Source organism: Mercurialis annua, linkage group LG1-X (genome assembly GCF_937616625.2).
Source record: "Mercurialis annua linkage group LG1-X, ddMerAnnu1.2, whole genome shotgun sequence".
Taxonomy (NCBI): domain Eukaryota; kingdom Viridiplantae; phylum Streptophyta; class Magnoliopsida; order Malpighiales; family Euphorbiaceae; genus Mercurialis; species Mercurialis annua.
In genome coordinates, this window is record NC_065570.1 from 66,291,918 (window position 1) to 66,313,978 (window position 22,061).

The 22,061-nt window shown below is 31.3% G+C and overlaps 3 protein-coding genes across 5 annotated transcripts; 1 reads left to right on the forward strand and 2 right to left on the reverse strand.

Annotated features, from left to right (window-relative positions):
* Positions 1-6,520: 6,520 nt before the first annotated feature.
* On the reverse strand, positions 6,521-10,702 carry LOC126664276 (translocase of chloroplast 90, chloroplastic). 3 transcript variants are annotated; one of them, XM_050356584.2, is made up of 3 exons: positions 10,402-10,702; positions 10,164-10,294; positions 6,521-9,114 (listed from the first exon to the last, which is right to left on the reverse strand). In XM_050356584.2, the coding sequence occupies exons 2-3, from the start codon at positions 10,291-10,293 to the stop codon at positions 6,878-6,880; spliced, it is 2,367 nt and encodes a 788-aa protein (XP_050212541.1). In that variant the 5' UTR covers position 10,294; positions 10,402-10,702; the 3' UTR covers positions 6,521-6,877. The 3 variants fall into 3 exon arrangements, with proteins under 3 accessions (XP_050212541.1, XP_050212542.1, XP_050212540.1); XM_050356585.2 differs by having other exon boundaries at positions 6,521-9,090; positions 10,388-10,702; XM_050356583.2 differs by having other exon boundaries at positions 10,388-10,702.
* Positions 10,703-13,106: 2,404 nt separating this feature from the next.
* LOC126665191 (uncharacterized transporter C405.03c-like) lies at positions 13,107-17,696 on the forward strand. The gene is made up of 8 exons (XM_050357915.2): positions 13,107-13,383; positions 13,970-14,287; positions 14,735-14,952; positions 15,056-15,126; positions 15,416-15,514; positions 16,626-16,743; positions 17,078-17,213; positions 17,477-17,696. Exons 1-8 carry the CDS (start codon positions 13,303-13,305, stop codon positions 17,597-17,599), a joined length of 1,164 nt encoding a protein of 387 aa, XP_050213872.1. The 5' UTR covers positions 13,107-13,302; the 3' UTR covers positions 17,600-17,696.
* A 1,216-nt stretch (positions 17,697-18,912) lies between these two features.
* On the reverse strand, positions 18,913-20,973 carry LOC126665192 (actin-related protein 2/3 complex subunit 3). The gene is made up of 5 exons (XM_050357916.2): positions 20,892-20,973; positions 20,737-20,802; positions 20,523-20,631; positions 20,148-20,417; positions 18,913-19,276 (listed from the first exon to the last, which is right to left on the reverse strand). Exons 2-5 carry the CDS (start codon positions 20,737-20,739, stop codon positions 19,134-19,136), a joined length of 525 nt encoding a protein of 174 aa, XP_050213873.1. The 5' UTR covers positions 20,740-20,802; positions 20,892-20,973; the 3' UTR covers positions 18,913-19,133.
* Positions 20,974-22,061: the final 1,088 nt, after the last annotated feature.

Genomic DNA, 22,061 nt, shown 5'->3' on the forward strand with positions numbered 1-22,061 from the left:
TTGTACTTTCTTATTCTATATATGATTTTTTTTGTTTCTCTATTTCTGAATTTTAGTTACCTTTTATTTTCACACACAAAAAAAAAGAATTTAATACATAGCATAATTAATTAATTTAATATATTATTTATTTTAATCCATAACCAAAAAATTTAGTGTTAATAAGCGAAGCAACATCAAATAAAATACAAATAATTTTACTAAATTATATTAGCAAATCAACTAATACCATCCCATCATACAAACAGGAAGAAGCAATTTAGAAGAAAACAAATGTTATCCAATTAGATTAAAAAAAATTAATTAATGTATTAAATTTGTCAATTTTTACCACATCAATTATCAATAAATATTTTAGCATATTCTAAAGATAACTATTATCAAAATATTATAGCAATTTAAAGAAAAAAAACATCATAAAATTTGATTAGAAAATAATTAGTACTTAAAATTCATCAGTTTTTTCATACTAATTAAAAAGAAATTGTTTAGTGATTTTTAAGAAACAAATGTTATCAAATATGATTAGAAAATCAATCGATATATTAAATTATCCAATATTACCATGTAAATTAAAAATAAATTTAAAGAAATTTAAGAGAGAGAATATTGCCAAATTAGATTAACTAATCAATTTAATCTAATCATACTCGTTTATAAATAAAAAATTAACATATATGAGATGATTGTGAAAGTGTTAAGTGTCCAAAAAAATCGATCTTGCTATACTAATCTAAAAGAAACGGTATAAAAATATCAATAGATAAATAAATATATATGAGAATTATAATAATGCCTAATGTGAATTAAAAAAAATACTAATTGATGACAAAAGATTAAAATATTAAAATTTTAAAAGACGAAAGACGATGATAAAACCTTGTGATTTTATTCATTATATTGAGCCAGTCTTTTTAATGTCTGCATAAAATTGTTAGTTAGAACATAATATTTGAATAATAGAATAAAAAAAAATTAGAACTCAAGAAATGTAAAACTAAAAACAATTATAGTGAGTAAGAGAAAACTTGCACTTAAAAAGAAAAGAGAGAAAACTTGCCTGAGATTTTTGTAGATCTTAATTGAAGAAAAAAAGTATGAATATATATAGAAAAATGGTGATATGAGTGTATATTAAAAGATTTTTTAATATCAATGAATGCATTAAATATGATAATTACTCCTACGTTTTCTTTTATCAAAAGCATAACTCCTATTTTTTGTGAGCTATTCAATTTATTAACTTTTGAATTCTCTTGGTTTAAAGTCACAGGTCACTAAAATATTATTAATTTTTTTTATATGTAATTGAATAAATTGGTTGTTACCTTACTTACTATCAACCTATTATAGAAATATATTTTTCAAACTTCTTTTGTTACCTAATAATTTTATTAATGACGTTTTATTATAGTATTTTTTTTGTACCATAATTAACTCAATAAAGTTAACGTAATAGTTGGGTTACCATATCTTTTTATGTAATGGTTTAATGTAAATTTTTGTTATTAATAAATATAGATGGAATAATGTAAAAATAATGTAAAAATAAAAAATAATATGAATATAGACAAATAAGTAAACAACAATATAATTATTAAGGCAATTATAATGGTATGCACGCATTTAAGTTAATATTATTTGAAAATTATATAAATACTCTAGAATGTAAACAAACTATTTATGGAAAAACATTTAATTGAATCCAATATGCATATATTGCTTTTACAATTTACATAGTAAAACATATCAATAATGAGAGCATTAATGTTAGAATTAGAAGCAAAAGAAATAAATTAAAAAAATATATGTATGAAAGTTACCACATAAATGATTAGCCTATTATTATTAATATTTTTATTTCTAAATCAAACTACCAATTTATGATAAAGATTAATAAATCAATCAATGCATAATTATTAAATTGTGAGAATAATGACTAAAGCAATTAAAGTAATATTCTTTTAGGACGAATAAGAATATGCCAAATGTCAACGTATCAAACCATGGGAAAAAATATCCTGCTTTATATATATATAGTAGATTTAAATTTATGATATCTATAGGTTTATTAGATATTTTACAATAAAAAATCGGATTCAAGTCAAGTAAAACCGCATAAAACATATTAAACTTTAATGGTATCGTATAGTTTTTAAAATAACTTTTTATTTTGTTATATAAAAATGACTTTTTTTTTGGTATATGATTTATGAGGTTTTTTGAATGAATTTCAATTATACGACGACATTTTTAAAACTTTCACATTCAGACTAATTTTCATTTAAAGTGTGTAGATCTTTTATAGAAGATAAATTCAAATCCAAAATTTTAAATAGCTACGTACATAAATATGGCTTGAAGCCGTGACTTGACTTAATTTCATCATTTTTAAATGCATGGTGAATAATTGTTTAATAGAGAGAGTACTGAATTTGATCTAAAACAAAAATAAATACGGGAAATAGAGGAAGAAAATACAAATATATTTCTTACATTAATCAATTTGACTGGTCGTTGAAGCTCAGAAACTACTTTTTGCATTAATACTCATCTCTCTGTATTAAGCAAACTCAACTCGTCTACGTCTCTCTTCCTCTGCAACAACAAAACCCCAAAATTTCTCTCTTTTTCACTCAACTTCTGACAAAAAATGGAAAACCCATCTTCAAACCAACAAATTTCAAGACTAATAAATGTCCTGGAAGCATTAAAACAAGCTTCACACGATCTTCAATCACACCCACTTCCTAAATCTTCCGATTCTTTCCTACCTCTGTTAGAGCTCCAAACCGAGTCAGACTCCATTCTTTCTAACGACCCTAATCTCTCTACTCTTTCTAACCATCTCTCCCGCTTTAAATCTCTCGTCCAAACTCTCCGTAACTCGCCCGGTTACACCTTCAAGAATTTCCTAACTCGCCGAGTCTCCACTCACTCCATCACCCGAGTTGCTCACTCCATCGAGTCAGAGATTCAAGCTTGGATTGACCGTGAAAGCATTGAAAATATAGCCGCGAGATTGAAGGATCGTGACTCGTGGAATGATCATGACGAGTTGATTACACTGTTAACTCAGTTTGAGAAGCGACTCGCTCAGGGGTTTAACAGAGAGCTACAAGATTTGATTCTTAAGAGTAAGATATTTTTGTTGCTTGAAATGATAATTTGTGATTCTAATTGTTTGATTAGTGTTAGAGAAGAGTGTGGATTTGTTGTTGCTGGTTTGATTTCTTTTAATAAAGATGTGTTTGTGGGTCAAGTTTTGATGGGTTCTTTAATTCATGCATTAGTGTCGATGGCTTCGTGGAAAGGGATGAAAGTGTTATGTATTCTTATAAACTTGATTAGATCTCCATTAGTTGATGAGATTGAATCAAATGGTGAATTACCAAAGATTATATCTTTCTTGGATTACAAAGACTTGGAGCTTAAAGTTCTAACGATGGATTGTATTCTTGAAATCGGGTATTTTGGTCGAAAAGAGGCAATTGAAGCTATGCTTAAACAAGGGTTGATCAAGAAACTTGTTGAATTGCAAAGATTAGAGCTTGGTGGTAATTTGATTGAAATGGATAGGTTTGATCGTGAAGAAGATGAGAGTAAAAAAGGGTTTTTAGAAAATCATCCATTTGCAAGCTGTGTGGCAAGATTTGCAGTGCAATTAGAGGTTGGTGAAGGATTGAGACAAAGAGAAAAAAGAGCATTTAAGCAAGAGATATTGGAAAAAGTAAGAGAAGCTTCAGTTTCTGATGCTGAAACTGCTACCATTGTTGCTGAAGTTTTGTGGGGTTCTTCACCTTGACATGTGAGAATTCGGATTATCAAGAAATGGTATCGATGAGGTATGTTAGACGGAAATTTATCAAGAATTAGTATTACGTAGAAATGGTGTCACGAGGCATGTTATACGGAAATTTATCGAATAGTCTTAGTTTCATTGTTTCGTAGAAATGGTATTAGAGAGGTATGTGTTATACGGAAATTTATCGAGAATCTTATTTTTAGCGTTTCGTTTCGGGAAATGATATTGTTTGACCCCTTCCAGTTCCTGTTTTACCGTTTTCATTTCCTTGCAACATAGCGAAAGTGTCATCTTTGATACATTTTTGTAATTAAGGTCAAGAAGAAAAATTCTTTTGTTTGTAAAATTGTGTATGTATGTGTATATGTAAATGAAATTATTGAATAAAAATTGGTTCCATATTGAAGTTTCAGGAGTTGTCCTGCTTTGTACTATGTCATAACTTCTTTCAATTTCTTGATGTTCTGTTGTAAATTAATCCATTTTTTAAGTTACAACATAAATATAGATTAAGAGAGAGCTTTCAATTTCTTGAGTGTTTGTTTTAATTGGATATTCTGATTTGGATTCTGTAACCAATATTATTATTTTTTATAATATTGAGACAATGAAGTTGAAATGAATTACTACTTTAGAGGCTTAGGATCTTGAAGACAGGCATCATTTCTTGGAATATGCTGCTTTATTAAAGGATCTATTTATTGTTTTTGTTATAGTATCTTAAATATAGTGGGACTAGTATGATTGTATCAAGGACAAATAATATAGTAGTAAAATAATATGACTGCAGCTTGGAGCTGGACGGTCCCAGATAGACCTGTAAACGAGTTGAGTGAACTCGTGAATGAATTGATTCGAAATTGTCACGAGGGTAATCGAGTTGAGTTCGAATTTGAACTACTCGAGTCAACTGTTGAATCAAGTTCGAACGTGAAAATATTTGGTATAAACTTGCAAATTTAATCGAATTTTGTTTTTTATTTATACATATTTATAATAATATTTTTGTATTTTCAAAAATTCTATAGTTATTTTATTTTCAATGAAATTTTTCAATTTAATATGGTGATAAGTGAATAGTAATATTTACTTTGTGAAAAATAGAATGTCCCTACAAAGAACCTTATTTTTATATTAAAAAATAATTTTAAAACATCATATACAGATAATCGAGTTGAATTAGATCTTTGATTAGTACACTAAACTAGAACTTGAATTCATGTTCTTAAAATTAAATTCGATCAATAACAAGTTGGATTCTAAATTTTAAATTTTAGAATCAATTTGAGTTTAAGTATAATAGTATTTCGACTCAACTTGATTATATTACTAATTACAGACTCCACACATAATAATTATTATTATTAGTTATAGTTGTAGAAGATAATGATGTAAATGCATTGTAGCTTGTCGTATAAGTTATTGGAAAAGGTATTGAGAATAAATGAAAGAGAAAGAGGCAGCTATATTGAGCCAAATTTGAGATTGGAGATGATAGAGTGATAACAAAGCTTATGGTTTTCTTTTGGTATAAGATCTTGACAAAATAACTATTTCCAATTCCATACCTTCTTCTCAACGAGAAATATTTAGGTGAACCAAGTCCACCACGTAGGATTATGAACCATCTATTTAATACGTGACACGTGGCGTATTTATTTACATGAACCATTTAATAAAACATATTAAATAATCATTAATAATTATACCTTTCATTATTTAGTTTATATAAACAATCACGTCACGTGTCACGTATTTAAATGGATGGTTCATAATATTACGTGATGGACTTGGTTCACCTAAAAATTTCTCTCAATCAACACATTTGATTGGACATATGTGTTGATTGGACATATTTTTGTAAAAACATGTCGACTTCATGATGTAAAAACTTGGCATATGCTGTTGTTCTTATAATTTAAGAATCAAGAAAGGTTTATTTTGACCTTTCAACTTGAAACAATAGGTTAGATAATACCAAACTCGTAATTTTGAATAAAAACATCTTAAAAATAGACGTTTTGAACAAAAAAACACCTTCAAAATAGGTGTTAAAATAAGTACCCGACGAGATGAAAAATCATCTCTACCAAGACGTCAAACTCACTCTATGTACCATCAATACAATCGATTATAACATATACCCTTCAAAAGGAGCTTTCTTCACCTTCTACCTAAACTGCATAGGAAAGCCCTAAGCCATTTCCGGGGAACAATCGAGCTCCATAGGATCTTTCTATCTAGGTGTAGGTAGTCCGCTCTTCACAAACATGTCTATTTGACGTTTGGCCTATTTGACCATGTTAGCTTTAAATGAACTAATAGTTTGTCGACACTTCAACTCCAATTTATCCAATCATATTGTACCACCCCAGCAAAGAAAATAATACGAGCCAAATTAATCAACTTGTGAGTGTTTTTGTCTAAAATCATGAGTTTGTCTTTAATTAATATTTTGTGCTGAATGAACCTTTGTTGCTTTAAGAATATATTTTTTGATGCAAAAGCTAAGTAATGATATTTTAGTAATATTAAGCAAAATAATCGTTAAACTTATACTGGCTAATTTACATTCTCATTCTTTGATCACAATTACCTAATTGTCCCATTGAACCAGCATTTCTTTAATGAGAGAATGGCAACTCTGATTCACAAATTTAGATTCAACTAGATCAAATAAAATCAAATGAAAGATTGTTATTACTTGAACCATCAAAGCCAAATTTATTCCTGGATTCATAAAAGAAACAGATTTCCAAGTTGTTCCTGTACAGATATAACAGTGATTTACTTGTTACAGGGCTTTTTCGCCCAGTTGCCGAGTCAACTGGTATAACCGAATCACCAGTTTAAACAGAATATTCATTCATATTCTCTACCTATCAACTATGGATCAAAAAGAAAAATCACCATCTTGTCTTCTACGGATTAGCTACTGAAGACCCGGCAAAGAGTCAAACAACCTCCGAAAAAATCCAACTCTCTGTTTTCTCCTTCCTAAAGCTTTTGGCAACTGTTTACATTCCGAAATAAGAAAATTTAGCTAGCATCAAAGGGAGCATAACTAATTTATCATGTCTGCGCTGCTTCTTTGTTTCCGTTTTCAGACTCCTTCCGACGTAAAAGGCCCCGAATAACTGAGAATAAGGCTATAAGAGTAATTTCAATGTGCTCGGAGCTGTTTATCTTTATGGAAATTTGCCCCATTTTCTGGCTATTTAAATTGGCATTAACTGCCATTGTCATACCTCGCATTGGGCGAAACTCGGACTGAAACCCTCCACCCATCACCATCTCCTTCTTAAAGGACAAAGCTGTCATTGACAGACTGATCCTATCGTTCCTCGCAGGGTAGTCTTGCCCTCTTAACGTCGCTTCAAGAGTCCCACCATATGCTGCTTGATCGGGACCCCTCATTTGGCCAGCATTCATTACAAATTTCAGTCTTTTCCCGATATAGACGGAATCTTCAAGCTTGGCACCGACATAATATTTGTTCCCAAAGGATGTCAATGAAGCTGCACAGTTGGCAATGTTGTGCTTCAGAATCATCAGCCTTGTGTCACTATGGACCGTATAGATAAGATCTTTACCGGAAGATTGAACATCAAATCCCACAGAATACGTAAGCCCCCTAGAATCTTTGTAAGCTGCACCACATTCAGACTGAATGCTGAAATTATGCTTGTCTTTGCTCATCTGTCCTGTAATTGAGGCATAGATATTCTTTTTCATTTCAACAGCAGTCTCCAGGTTTATGCCATCAAAACCTACATCATGATCCCATCCTTGAGGATCAAGAACAGGTCTCGCAAGCCATTGATCACCTGTAGCAAGACAACGATATCTGTGTACTGGGCAATCTGAGTCAAAAGTTGGAGGAACTGCCATATCTGGTAACGGGACAGCCTCCGGGGATGCCAGCTGGTCATCAGAAGTATCATCTTCTCCAAAAATTTCCACTTCAGAAATCTTCTTCTTCCTACGCCTGAGAGCATCGTCTTTTAACTGTTTCTTTAAATAAAGGGTCTCACGGTAATCCAGCTCGTCAAGATAGTCTCTTTTCTGCGATTTAGTTAATCTTTCAAATTGAGATTTTGTCAAGATTCTTATAGGAGGCAATTCATCATATTCGTCTTCTCTTTCTGCATCTGAAAGTAAAATTCTATCAGCATCATTGTCTACTTCATTTGGATTTGATACAGACTGATGCCTTAGAAGAGATGAAAGGAGATGCGGAAGTGAAGGCGCGCGAAGGCTATTGGATGAACCCAATTCAATGCTGTCTTTAAATTTTAGGAGTGTACTAGCATCACTGAGGATCTTATTACATACACATAGTAATAAGAGTTGAGATTTCCAAGGTTGACCATTTGGAAGTATACTTTCACCCATGAAGTTCTTTTTACACTGAGAATGATTTTCCACTAAAAGTACCAGATTTTCCAGTTTTGAGTCAGATACTGCCTGGTGTATATAGTGCTGTAAAATATCTGTACATCTCGCAACATATGATTCATAGTTGAGCGGATATCCATTTGGGCCTTCGGGAAGTAACGAGGAAGCATGAGTCATGACAAGGATGGTGTTAAACCAAATCGCAGCACCAAACACTTCAGTCATAAGCTTCAAAAGAGGAAAATCACTATAATCCATGCTGACGAGGTCAAGCCGTTCGAAAAACAAAACAATGTCCGGTGGAGATCTCCTAATGAATTTCTTCACAGCGAGCATGATCTTCTTATTTTTTCTCATATTACTTGTAGATGAAGGCAGAAACCCAGGGGTATCGATAAAAGTTACTTTGACTCCTTTGATAGTCCCTACAATCTCTTTGATACCATTGGTGGCCGGTTGAAAAGCATCAGTCATGGTCTTTGTATGATCAAATATAGAATTTATAGTTGCACTCTTCCCAACACCAGTTCTCCCTAGAACAAGTATCCTCACAGAGAAATTTAATTTGGGTAAATCAGTTGCTTCTTGTTCTGCTGCTACTTTTCTGACTCTTTTCAAATCTGTTTCTCCTGCTCGTATTGAAGCTGCTAGGTGCAACCTATATAAAACCTTTCCCACCAGAAGATTGTCATATGATTGCCCTAATCTTGTAAGAAGCCTGAAAAACTTTATCTCAAGATCTTCAACCTTTTTTAATGGATCCATTTGTTCACAACAAGAATCATGAGTAGATCTGTTTGAATCTTCAAAATCCATCTGCAGGGCGTTATGATGTCCATCCTCCTGAGTATTATTGGAAGATAATGATGTGTCAGGACACACTGGTTCTGCGTCGGATTGGTTTATGTGAGCTGAATAAAACAGGAAAATAAGCTCTTGTGCAAAAAGAATAAACAAAAACTGTTACCAATCTGACGGAAAATATATAAAAAACAAACTGATCCCAGGGTTTGGAACTCAACTTACAAACTCAAGGGATATCATATGACATGGCAATTAATAAATATTGCTTCTACAAACATCTGAAGGATTAGAAGTCTAATCCAACTGTTTTGAAATGGATCATGCATCTTATTACTTATAATTAAGCTGCTACGACACCAGTAAGACTGACATTCTCAATATTTTTTTACAGTTTATATATCTGCTAATTGATCATGGATCACATGGCCATTTGACACAACATGCTTGTAAACATCAACAGTTTCTTGATTAAGAGATCCGCAAACAAAAAGAAATATCATGTGTGAAATCTAGGAACTTGAATCCTAACAAAGCAAGTATCATCAATTATGCACTAGGAAACTAAAAAAGAACATTTTTAGCACAAGAATTGAAATACCAAGGGCCTACCATTTGAATCATCCAATTCCATAAAGGAGAATGAAAAAAGAAAGAGATTGTTCTTGAAAGACGGTTGTGCAATTGATGTTCAGTAATTCAGTTAACAATCAACAATATCACACGTGAAAAGACCGTGAGAGTATGATAACAAACGTTGAAAGCTATTAGGGATGAGCCTCTAAGAAGACATAATTCCTTCTCTTTCCATCTTAAGAAGAAAAAATGAGCACACGAGTCTCTCATGACATTAAGCATCAGGAACACTTGCTAGAAACTCTAAATGATTTACACAATTATGCAACGGAATTAGCAATGAAGAATTTATGCACTTATAAGTTACATTACATCAACAGCTAAAACAAACTCTGTGGCTATGTTGCATGAAAAATGGTCGAATCCCAAGTTTCGCCTTTTCATTTCCGTTTCCGGAAATACTTCTGAAATTCCAACTTAATATTTATAACCTATTCATATTTTGTTCTGTTTCATCTCAATTCAACATTTCCCTTTCTTTCCCTATAACATAACTCTACATGAAGAAGAAGAAGAAGGGTACCTTGGGCATGATTAGAATCTTCATTTAAAGGGTCATGAGAGAGGAAACTGGCGCTGCCAGATAATGGTCTGGATAAAGCTACAGACTTTGAAACTAGTTGACTAAAAACCCATTCTCTAACACTCTTCATCCTGATACACATTCACAGAATATTTCAACTTGTTAAACCACCAATTAAATAATAATACTTAGAATCCAGATAAATTAAATTAATAAATGCCAACCTGAATTTCAATACTTGAGCTCAAATTAGCACCAAAAGAATTACAAGAACCAGCTTCAGTACCTCTAAAATTAATCAAAACCCATCTGAAATAAAATCAAATTGGTGAAGAAAAGAACTGCCCAATATTTAGTTGTGCTAAATCCAAACCTAGAATTCAAAATTGGGTTGTTTAGGGAATTGGGTATCCGTATGGTTATAGAAAGGAAAAAACGAGATTGTGGAGATAAGACAGAGAAAGGAGAAACACATAATCAAATAATCATCACATAATTTCCCTTTTAAATTGAATCCAACACCTTTTTGGGAATTTTTTGGGTTTATATTGGAACAAACAAGATAATTATTTTATATATATTTTTTTATATATAATTGGGAAGCGGAGCGCTTGTGTGAGGAATTGAACCCACGACTTTGATAATTTCCTATCCAGCGCTTATATCATTTGATCTGCAGCTTGTTGGTATTATTTTATATATTATATTAATTAATTAAATATGTCTCTTTAAAAAAAATATGATCTATAGATAAAGAACGCATTTAATTTATAAATCTTCATTTTGTGTTACAGTTGGATTGAATTTATAAAATACTCCCTCCGTCTCGTTTAAGAAGGGACATATTTCAAATTTTTTTGTCCCACACAGAAAGGCCAAATCATGAATTTTGTGCCATTTTACAAAGAATTTTCTCTTATACCCCTATTTTCTCTTTCTATAATTAAAGCTAATACTCTTCACACAAACTATAAGACAATAATTAATAGGGGTAAAATAAGAAAAATCAAGAGTAATTAATATTTTCTTAATTTATGTGTAAAAGGGGTATGTCCCTTCTTAAGTGGGACGGAGGGAGTATCTACTTATTTTTTTAAAATTTGCTAAGCTAGTTAACGGATATATAATTGAGACTATAATTTCTTTTCTGTTACTAATTAATAAAATATGTAAAGTTAATTTATGTTTTATTTAAAAGAACTGATTAATTTTGATAATTACTTAACTTTAAAATTATAAATAGTAATAACATTTTTTATTTATTTATTTAAATAATTTAAAATATTATATTTTTTAACTAAGATAGATCCTAATTATGTTAGTATAGTGTTAGATTATTATTTTAAATCCGCTATCCACCATTGTCCCTATCGAAACCTCAAAATGCATTTAGAAAATTTTAGCCATTTGAACTAACCGTCATCTTCTATGTTATATTGAAAAATTATTTCACTTCGCTTAGTGCTATCCTTTTTTAGGGGGTTATTTAGTGATAGGTTTATAGGGATTGGATGATCCTATTTAATTACATACCTAACAACAATTTTTTTAGACCTAATCACAAAAAAAAAAAAAAAAACTCACCTTTTAATTCATTTTCAGTTGCACCCTGACGTTGTAATTTTATCAGTTGCACCCTAATTCACACCTTTGGATTTCAATTCCACCCTCAAAATCAAATTGGACTCTTTTTCACTCAGAAAAATTCATAAAAACTCTTATAAAGTACTCGTTTGAACTCTTTTCCACATAAAAAGTTAAAAATAAATGACTTATTTTAATTTTTTTCAAATGAAAAAGAGATCAATTTAGTACTTAAGGGTGGAATTGAAAACCAAAGGTGCGAATTAGTGTGCAACTGACAAAATTACAACGTCAGGGTGCATTTGAAAAGGGGCTAAAAGGTGGGATTTTTTTTTTATGATTAAGCCAATTTTTTATCACCGATGAGAAAACTGGTATATTCCTCATCTCAAATAGATATTCTAATTTAACAAATGCTCTAATTAAAATAAGAAATATTTTTTTTTTCTTTTTTTCTTGTCGATTCTGATTGTCAAGTCAATAAAAAATACACTGAATTTCCACATCGGTGATAGATTTGCAAAAGAATAAAAAAAAGTGAATTTATAATTATCTTTTAAAATACGTGATTAAAATGAAGAAAATTGTAAAGATAGTTGGTGTGATTGTGTATATAACCATTTTAATTTAGGATTTTATTTCTCTATAATAATTTTATTGGAGATTCAAGTGAACAAGAATATTTCAGAGATCATATTTTCTTCGTTTCTCCCCTATTTCGAATGTTATTATACGAGTATTTAATCATCATTTATCTTTCTTTATTCATGCAAATTTTATTATTATCCTTACTGTAACAATCGTTTAGGTTCCAACCGTTTGAATTGAATTTTTCTTTTTGAAAATAATAGAATCACAAGTAAATAATTTGAACAAAAATAAAATAATTTATGTTGTATGGATTTGTGTCAATGATTAGAATTTAATGCATTTATTATAAATCATCGTTTTTATTGTTATTGAAAATAGGATAATAAGTTCTTTTTTAGACTAGGAAAATGAGTTATAATTAATTATTAGTACTCCTTCCGTCACAAAAATATAGAAAAAATAGTCATTTTTTATCCCAGACAGAGATAGAAAAAATAGTTATATTTAATGTTAACATAGGAAAAGAGTATTAGTATTTTAGAATTATTGTTTACTTAATTACGATTTCATATGCTTGTAATTTTTTCGATTAGTGGCTAAAGATATGGTAAGATAGGGTAGTAAGATTGATTTGTTTTTAATTGTCCTAAAGAAAAGAAACAGGACATGAATCTTTAATGGTGAGTGGAACTCGATAGGTGAAGAAAGAATGACAAATAAAATTGTAGCATTAATTCCTTTATATAATAATGCATGCATTTCTTTCTTTGTTTGTTTATTTATGCACACCACCATTTATTCTAAAGGGATATAAGAAAAAAGAGATATATATAGCAGCATAGTATTAGTATGTGAATGCACTGTATGAGCATGTAAAGAAAAAGAGGGATTAAATAGAGATCTTATTAGTATTAAGAGGAGGAAGAAGACAATTTGAGGAATATTTAGATAAGAGAAGCAAGAGATGTATTGGAGATACAAGGGTGGTTTGGTGCTCATTATTACTGTGGTAATCCTTTGGGTCACTTCTGCAGAGGTCACACAGGTTCTCTTTCATTTTTACTTGAGATGATTTGCATTTAAAAACAACAATATTCTTGAATATTTATCTATATTTCATATTTATAAATAAGCAATGCATGCATGGCAAAGGAATAGAATAGGATGCTTCTTGTTGAGCAATAACAAGACCACACTTATATTATATGACCTAATACCCTTTCACAATCTTTTTCACTTTGGCTGCTCACCAACTTTTTCTTCTTTCAAGTTCATACCTTATAATCAATCATTCATTCTATTTGTGTTGGATGTGTATTGCATGCAAATTTATGTTTTAATGTTTTCCCGAAAATAAAGCTAGACATTTTTTTATTTATAACTTATTCTTAAAAAATATTGTTTAATATGTGTCTGTTTAAATGTACTAGTGTTTTTGTTTTTCCGTACAACACGGAACGACTAAAGTATGCATTAATTTTTTGACATATTTAGTATAATTACTATTTAAATTAGATATAGATCATGGACATGGACAAGAATTATATGTTAATTCGTGATATGTTTAGTATAATTACTGAGTAACTAATGTATATGAACTAACTTGTTTTGATTTCATGTTGATGTAACAGATAGTGTTCGCAGATTACAAGCACCCATTTGTAGTGACATATATTGGAATCTCTCTTTTACTTGTACACCTTCCAATTGCATTCATCAAAGATTTCTTGCTAAATTTCTTCACACAACGTTGGCTCACACCTTGTAATAATTCTCAAGTTTCAAACCAGTCAAAGGAATGCGCCCTCGATTTGTTTCCAAAGGATAAAGAACACCCAGTTCTTATTTCTGACACTAATGTGGAAACACTGAAAGTTGACACAAAGCTTACTGCCAAACAAACTTTTCTTATCGGATTTTGCATTGCTCCTCTTTGGTTCGCCACTGAGGTGAGATCGATCGATCTTTCATTGTTTCTTTTTAGGGTCTTTGCAAATTAAATTACTATTTTTTTATCAGGACATTTAAACAATGTCATTCATTATTTAATATATTTTTTTCAATTCTATCACCATTTTATATTTCAGTGAATTTATACTAATGTGGCAACCAGAAGTAGCTGAGGGGGCAGTCCGATTGCCCCATCAGCATAAATTCCCGTTTGTTTATGTTGATGTGCAAAACAAACTTGGGGACAAGAGAAAGTCATATCAGCATAAATTCATCAAAATTTAAAATAATGTTAGATTAAAAAGTAATTAGTGAATGATATTGCTTTCTTTTACAATCCACTACATTGATCCACTAGGCTACATCCGCCCCTACCCTTGATTTCCATTCAAAAGAAAATATTTTCATTTCGTTTCAGTTTGTGATCTTGTATAGTGAATTTGCAGTATCTGACGAATGCTGCACTTGCGCAAACGAGTGTAGCAAGTACGACATTATTATCTTCAACATCATGTCTCTTCACTCTCTTGATCGGAGCGTTATTAGGCGAAGAGACGATCACTTTCGTCAAAGCAATTTCTGTAGTTATCAGCATGACCGGTGTAGGCATGACAATAGTAGGTAAAACATGGATCTCTGGCGGATCACTATCCAAAGTATCCAAGTATGTTCTAAATTTTGCCTCATCGTCTCCTTCTTAACTTCAGTTTAAGGTTTGGTGATAAGAAGATTTATTCTGAATTGGTTTTGTGTTGTGTGTGTTTCAGAGATGAGAAGCATTCTCTGGTAGGAGATCTTTATGCTGGTTTGTCAGCTTTGACGTATGGCCTATTTACAGGTTCACATTGACAATAGCTTTATTAATATACAAACTTAATTTGTGCTTCGGAGTTAACTAACTCGCATTTAATCAATAAAGAATAATATACTCTAATTATAGGTAAATGACCAAATTTAAAGGTTAATCGACCGAAAATTAGAAAGTATATCATTCCTAATTAATTAAAGTTACTAAGTGTGAGTTCAGTGATTCTAACGTACAAATTGAGGAATTACGATGACCCTTTGCTCCTTTACTAATTGTTAAGCTCGCTCTTAAGAGAAATTAATGGTAAGAAATTTTGCAGTGTTACTAAAAAAGATTGCTGGAGAAGGAGAAAAAGTAGATGTGCAGAAGCTGTTTGGCTATATAGGATTGTTCACTCTTGCGGCATTTTGGTGGCTTGGTAACTATATTTCTTCTCTTTTAATATTTTTAATTTGTAAAAATTACTATAACACCACTCAGGTTATGTCCAAATTACTGTTTTTCTTTTCTTCCAAATTTTTTGAAAAAATTGTTTTTCCTTCACAGTAGTTTTTTATTTTTATTTTCTTGTTATCTTTTTCAATATGGGGAATGCTAAAATTCGAACTTGAATTAATGATCTTGCCCAAACTCTCGGGATTCTCTCTGTCTAGGAATGTAATCAAATCGAGCGGAGTTGAGTATGTAGGGCAATAAATGAACCGAGTCAAACCGTGCTTTGAGGTGTTCATGTTCGACTCGTTACATGAATGAGATGGTATTCATATTCGATTCATGTTTGTTCGAACTTTGAATAAAGTGTTTATGTTTGATTCATTTAAAATTTATAGTTTTCATGTTCGCTTCGTGTTCGTATGTATAGCAGCTACACTAGCGAACATGAATATGAGTCGAAACTACATAGTTTTGCTGCTTCTTTATTTCTATCAAAACTATGTATCTTTATTTAAAACAATATAATTTTAATGTATTACATGAATAATTTTATATTTAATTTAAATATGATTAGCTGGTTCTCAAACTCTTTACAAGTTTCTATACTAGCCATGTCTTGGACTCTTATCGATCTCCTATACAAGCTCGTTCACAAATCCTTAATTGAGTTCATTCACGAACAATTGAACGAGCTATTCGTGAACGTAGATGAGCCAAACACCAGTTCGTTTAAATAAATGAACCTGAAATCAAGCTCGAGTACGAATGAACATTAAACTGAACTCTTATCGAGGCAAACGCCGAAATGCTCATGAGCAGCTCGGTTCGCTTACCGCCCTAAGTATTTGCATACATACTCAAACACGAGCTCAGGTCTAATTAATTGAGTTCGAGCTCAAGTCGAGCTTCAAACAACTCTAAATCGAGCACGAATTCGGTAAATATATCGAGTTTTTAACAAGTTCGGGTTGAGCTTAATTGAACTTTATCAAAAGAAAGAATCAATATGGACAAATTTTCAATAGATTTTCTTCCATAATCTCTTGTATAAAAATTGACAAACATTTTACATAATTTGACATTTCTATTTTCAGTGTGGCCACTCACAGCAATGGGAATAGAACCCAAATTTGCATTACCAAATTCAGCTAAAACAGAGGAGATAATCTTTCTCAATAGTTTTACCGGAAATGTGCTCTGTGATTATTTCTGGTACGTAAAAAAAAATGAAGGGTACACGATCCCTAAACTTATGCGCCGGGATCAATCAAGTGACACTTGATAATCTTAATCAACTTGAGACAATACTCTTTAATTTTAAATCAATTAACCCCAAATTTGATTATCGCGTTTATTTTATATAATGAGGGGTTAATTAATATAAAATTAGATAATATTATTTCGAATTGATTAAAATAACTAGAGTGAGTTAATTGACTCTGACGTACTAGTTCAGGTATCCAATGATCCTTTGCTATAAAATATTATGAACTTGAACTCCATGCTAAGAAGTAGCCATATTTCTAAACTAGTCTTCACTTTACAGGGCACTGGGTGTGGTTTGGACAAGCCCACTGGTTGCAGCATTAGGAGTTTCCCTAACCATACCACTAGCCATGTTGGAGGACATGGTGATCCACGGTCAACACTATTCTGCTATTTATATCATTGGCTCAGCTCAGGTAAATTTCAAATTTAAAATGAGAGACTAATCGTTTCGATCTGCAAAGTTATATGGCGGAATCAATTCGATTCACTTTGTAAAATTTATTAGAAATGTCCTAAAAGATTATAATTTCAAATCAAATTGATCTAAATTTTATATGTATCCGACCTTAATTAATCAAATTGAATTTATGTTATTTTTAGGATTTAAACTCGTAGACCTGAGCGAACCCATCTACCAACTTAAAACTTATTATTGTTTATTGATGTGATGTAACAGGTATTTATGGGATTTGTGATAGCTAACCTGGCTGATTGTCTTTCCCGAAAGGCAAAGATGTTGCTCCTTTATGTTACCAACATCTATAATCTACTCTTCCAGCTGCAAAAGAATGTTACTTGAACAACTATTTCAATGATGTGATTACAAATTACCAATATAGAAAAAGTATAGTGTAATTATGATATTGCAATTATTTATTAAATCGTCTTTTTTGTTAGATAGTATTATTAGGAAATGAATTTGACTCGAATGTCAACACCTATTGCAAGAAAGACTGGAGCTTAATGCATCATCAACTCTTCATATTAGAGGGTGAGCAAACGGTTGATTAAATCGAATTAACCAATTTAACCGATGTATTTCGATTAAGTTTGGTTAAAGATTTAGGCTAATTTGGTTAGTTTAGTTAATTCTGTTCAGTCAATAAAAAAAATTGGTTCGATTAGGGTTAATAATTTTAAAAATTCAGTCAAATGAATTAAACGAGTATTAGTTTTAATTATTATTCTTTATATTTTTATCAATTTAACCAAATTAATCGAATAATTAGGTCGGTTTGGTTTTGTATTTTAAAAAATTATGGTTAATTTGATGAAATCATTTTCAGTTAGATAATTAGATCAGTTTAAACTACACTCCCCTGTATTGCAACTTTCTGAGATGATATGACGAAAAAAAGAAAAAAAAAACACCACAACACTTTAATGAGCAAGTGGCAAAGAAAAAAGATTCAGGCTTACCGAACAGTGTTTTACAAACCAAACCAATGGCCGAAATGGTGAGGCCACCAGTTCCAGTTCAATCGGTTGAATAAATTACACCAAAATAGTATATTTAGACATGGGTGAAAGTCTAACCAGTTGAACCAACGGTTCAACCAGGTCAATCGCCAGTTCGATTCGGCAACCAGCTCAACCCAATCCAGCCCAGTTCAATCAGATTTCCGGTTTTTAGATTAAATCGGACCGGACAGCTGGCCAGTGCGGTCCGGTTTTTTAATCACTGGTTTCAAAGAAAACAAACCTTGACTTGTAAAACACCAAAGCAGAGTGATGCTTCGCTTCACCTGACAGCAACCTGAGGTCTAGAAAGTTAGATTAACAAGAGCAATCACTTAATATGAAAGTAATGCAGAAAATATAAAATTATTTTTAAGATTATGGTTACAGAAGTTTATCTTTTCATTACAACATATAAGAAAAAAACAAAACATAAATTCTCACATTTAAACAATAGTTTCCTAAAATTACAATATGACAACAGAGATTAAAGAAATTATTAGAGCAAACATGCAATGATGTAACTTGATCGACAACAGATAAACATGAGAACTTCCTATTCCTGAAGCTATATCACAAAGTAACCCAGATAAGTTTTATATCTTCAAAGGTAATAGAGGAATTGATTTAAACATAGAGCACCATACCCAGACGTAAGAATCCGAATTTCATTGAAAATTATACAACTGAGTTGGTTATTTAAGACAAGCTATCATGCCCCAATGGCATTCAATTGGGGTACTTACAGGACGACATGGAGAAGACACATAAGCCCCATATCTTCTTTCATATATTTTGATAGAACTGTACTATTTGGTATGATAACCGAAAGCATAATATCCTCTACAGGCCATTTAAAAAATATGATAAACAACTCAAAGAGCAATAATATTCATAAATTTCCTCTTAGCAAATGCCAACCACCATTTGTTCGGAGTGCCATTGGGCCTATATGCAACACTTAACAATCTACCACTTGTTTCTTCCCTTATCTGCTTCAGGTAATTCCTAAACAACTCTGCATGTCAAAATTCATAATTCAAAATCAAGAAATAACCAGAAGATATTAGTTCAAGAAGCGCAAAAGCAGTCAAATCCTAGCATGCAGTGTCAGCTGGCTTATAGTTTCATCGTCTCAAACATTATGGTGCTACATCAATACATCTCTCGTATTATTGAATGAACATGTTTGAGTATGGATCGTAATTGAGCGAACAGTTATTAGAGTGAACCATGACAAGGAATTATTATTGTAAGTAGCCAAAACTGCTACTATTTGGTTACTCAATTTGTATCTAAAAACCACTTTAAGACTTTAACATGGTCAGTCTTAAGGAGACTTCCTTAATGATGGTACTCATACAAGCTGAGCACTTACAAATTTGAAACAGTCCCATTTGAGAGTAGTACATACTGAAGAGATGCAATAGTTGTGGAAGGAAAAGGCGAACAATTCATGTTTTGAAAATTGTCATAATGGTCAAAAGAAAAAAAAATATGTTTCACCATTATTTGAAAAGTAGTAAGCAACAGAATGAGAAGGCCATAAATGGAAGGAGAAAAGTGAAAAAATAAACTCGGGAATGGATCCTCATGGATCAAAGTAACAATGAGAGAAACACAAATCAGTTTAAAGTAATTTCTGGTTAAATATTAAGCAACCATTGAAATGAAATCTGAATAAGTACTAAGCCTAGATAATCAATGCAAAAAACTTCGACAGACGAAATATGGTGTCGCTCTATTTTATGCTTCGTTAAGCGGAAAAAATTATCTCAAACATGCTAGCAAATCAAGATACGAACTACAAAGTATAGAAAGCACAACTCTAAATAGCTTTACTGAGTACTACAAACGAAAAACCATCATATGCAGAAGGAATATAGTACCTGCTTCCTTGTGAGATTCAGGATTAACAAAAAGGCCAGGAAAAGGAAATCCAGATTCTCCAGGAACCGGAACTTTCTCCAAACCCAAATTAATAATGGCCTTGGTTCCTTCAGCCAATGTTCTACAACCCTCGAGGCGCTTCAAAGCCACATTGATATAGAATGTCAAGTAAATTAGTAGCTTATCAGCTGGACTCTTAATATCAAAGTTTCTGAAGAACACATTAGCTCGAAAAAACGTAATCGCTTCATCAACTATATCAGTTCTATCTGCATTATTGACAATCCAAATGATACACATCAAAAAAAATCAAAAATTGAACATTACAAAAACATTTGATCAACAATTCAATAAAAAAAATTAATAGAATTAACCTTGATCAGAAACAGGAGCAGGACCCTTTATATGACTTTTTAAAGGAAGTAATGGGCACCCACAAGCTTTTGTGACTCCATCTTCATCACAAAAGCTTGAGTGATAAACCTAATTTTACAAACAAAAAAAAAGCACCACTATTACTTTTCATATTAAAAACTTCAAATAAATATTACTATAAAAGGGAATTTAGCTAAGAAATTAGGGTTCTACCATTTTGCTTTGCTTTATGAGCTCAGAAAGAATTGAATTGTTACAGAGATAGCAGATAAAAATAACCTGAATGAAATGAGATCAATAAACTTTTTATTTTTAAGAAAATGTATTGAAATTCCATTGAAACGGCAGCGTTTAATTGTTCTACTTACCGAAAAAGTTTGTTATGCCCGCGCCGGCGGGTGTTGAAGTTTGTTTGCGGGATCCATTATTCTAAACCGGTTTTGAGCAACGAAATAAAAGTGGGAAAACGGCTGCGTTTTATGGAGTCACCTGTTCAAATTGCAGTACTGACCGGACTGGACTTTGTTGCCAAAGCCTAGCCCAACCTGATTAATACGTGAATTTTAGAATAATGCTTTTTAAAAGGGTTAACTGCAAATTAAATCATGAACTTTACCGGGATTTGCAATTACAACATGAACTCTAAAATTTGGAAAAAATATTCACCAATTTCATGTTTGGCAAATCAGAACACCGAACAATTTTTTAGGAAACAATGCTGACGTGAGCATCATAATATACATTGTTTCAGTAACCGTGTTAGAGTTTTTTCAATAAAAAATAGATCGGCGTTCCGATTTTCCAAAGACTGATTTATTTTATAATTAATCCTTTCTAAAATCTATCATTATAAATCATTGCCGGCACTCAATGATTTATTATAATTTTAAAAAGTATTTACATAAAGAGCTTGTGATTTAATTTTAGCTACTAATAATAAGGTTTTTTTCGAAAAAAAAAATCAACAATCATTTGTTATTATACTTTTAGACAGCTTGTAAGAATTGTGATGAATATTAGTATTTTCTTTTCAGTGAATGAATTATTTTGTTAAATAATGATGCATCACATGACAAAGGGTCAGGTTTGTCTTTTTAAGAGGAGCACGTCTTGGTGTTTTTGGTTATTATCCTCATGCCTAGGGGTGAGCAAAAACCGAATCAAACCATTAATCTGATCCAAACCAATTCGAAATTAATTTTGGTTTGGTTAAAATAGATTGATTTGGTTTCAAATTATAAAAAAATATGGTTTTTGATTTTGGTTTGGTTTCAACTAGTGGTTAACCGAACCGACCGAAAAAACGAAGTTTACAATAATATTATTTTTATTAATATTTATATATGTTTAAATAAATATAAAATTTATTTATTGAAATATTTATATAAAAATATAATATGTGTGTATAGATACATATATGAAAATAAAACATATAAACTAATACACACATATAAGTAAAAATTATTATGCATAATTTTAATTATTACGTATAATTATATATAATTTTTATCTAAATCTATTAACCAACCGAACCGAAC

What these genes read in the sequence shown, in the direction of transcription:
- LOC126664276 (XM_050356584.2), bottom strand. Translation starts at nt 10,293, where the DNA reads ATGAAGAGTGTTAGAGAATGGGTTTTTAGTCAACTAGTTTCAAAGTCT. An exon ending in AGATTCTAATCATGCCCAAG is followed by an intron (nt 9,115 to 10,163) that starts GTACCCTTCTTC and finishes TGTTTTATTCAG; the next exon opens with CTCACATAAACCAATCCGAC.
- LOC126665191 (XM_050357915.2), top strand. Translation starts at nt 13,303, where the DNA reads ATGTATTGGAGATACAAGGGTGGTTTGGTGCTCATTATTACTGTGGTA. An exon ending in TCACTATCCAAAGTATCCAA is followed by an intron (nt 14,953 to 15,055) that starts GTATGTTCTAAA and finishes TGTGTGTTTCAG; the next exon opens with AGATGAGAAGCATTCTCTGG. An exon ending in ATATCATTGGCTCAGCTCAG is followed by an intron (nt 17,214 to 17,476) that starts GTAAATTTCAAA and finishes GTGATGTAACAG; the next exon opens with GTATTTATGGGATTTGTGAT.
- LOC126665192 (XM_050357916.2), bottom strand. An exon ending in TGCTCCTGTTTCTGATCAAG is followed by an intron (nt 20,418 to 20,522) that starts GTTAATTCTATT and finishes TCAATAATGCAG; the next exon opens with ATAGAACTGATATAGTTGAT. An exon ending in TGAATCTCACAAGGAAGCAG is followed by an intron (nt 19,277 to 20,147) that starts GTACTATATTCC and finishes TTTGACATGCAG; the next exon opens with AGTTGTTTAGGAATTACCTG.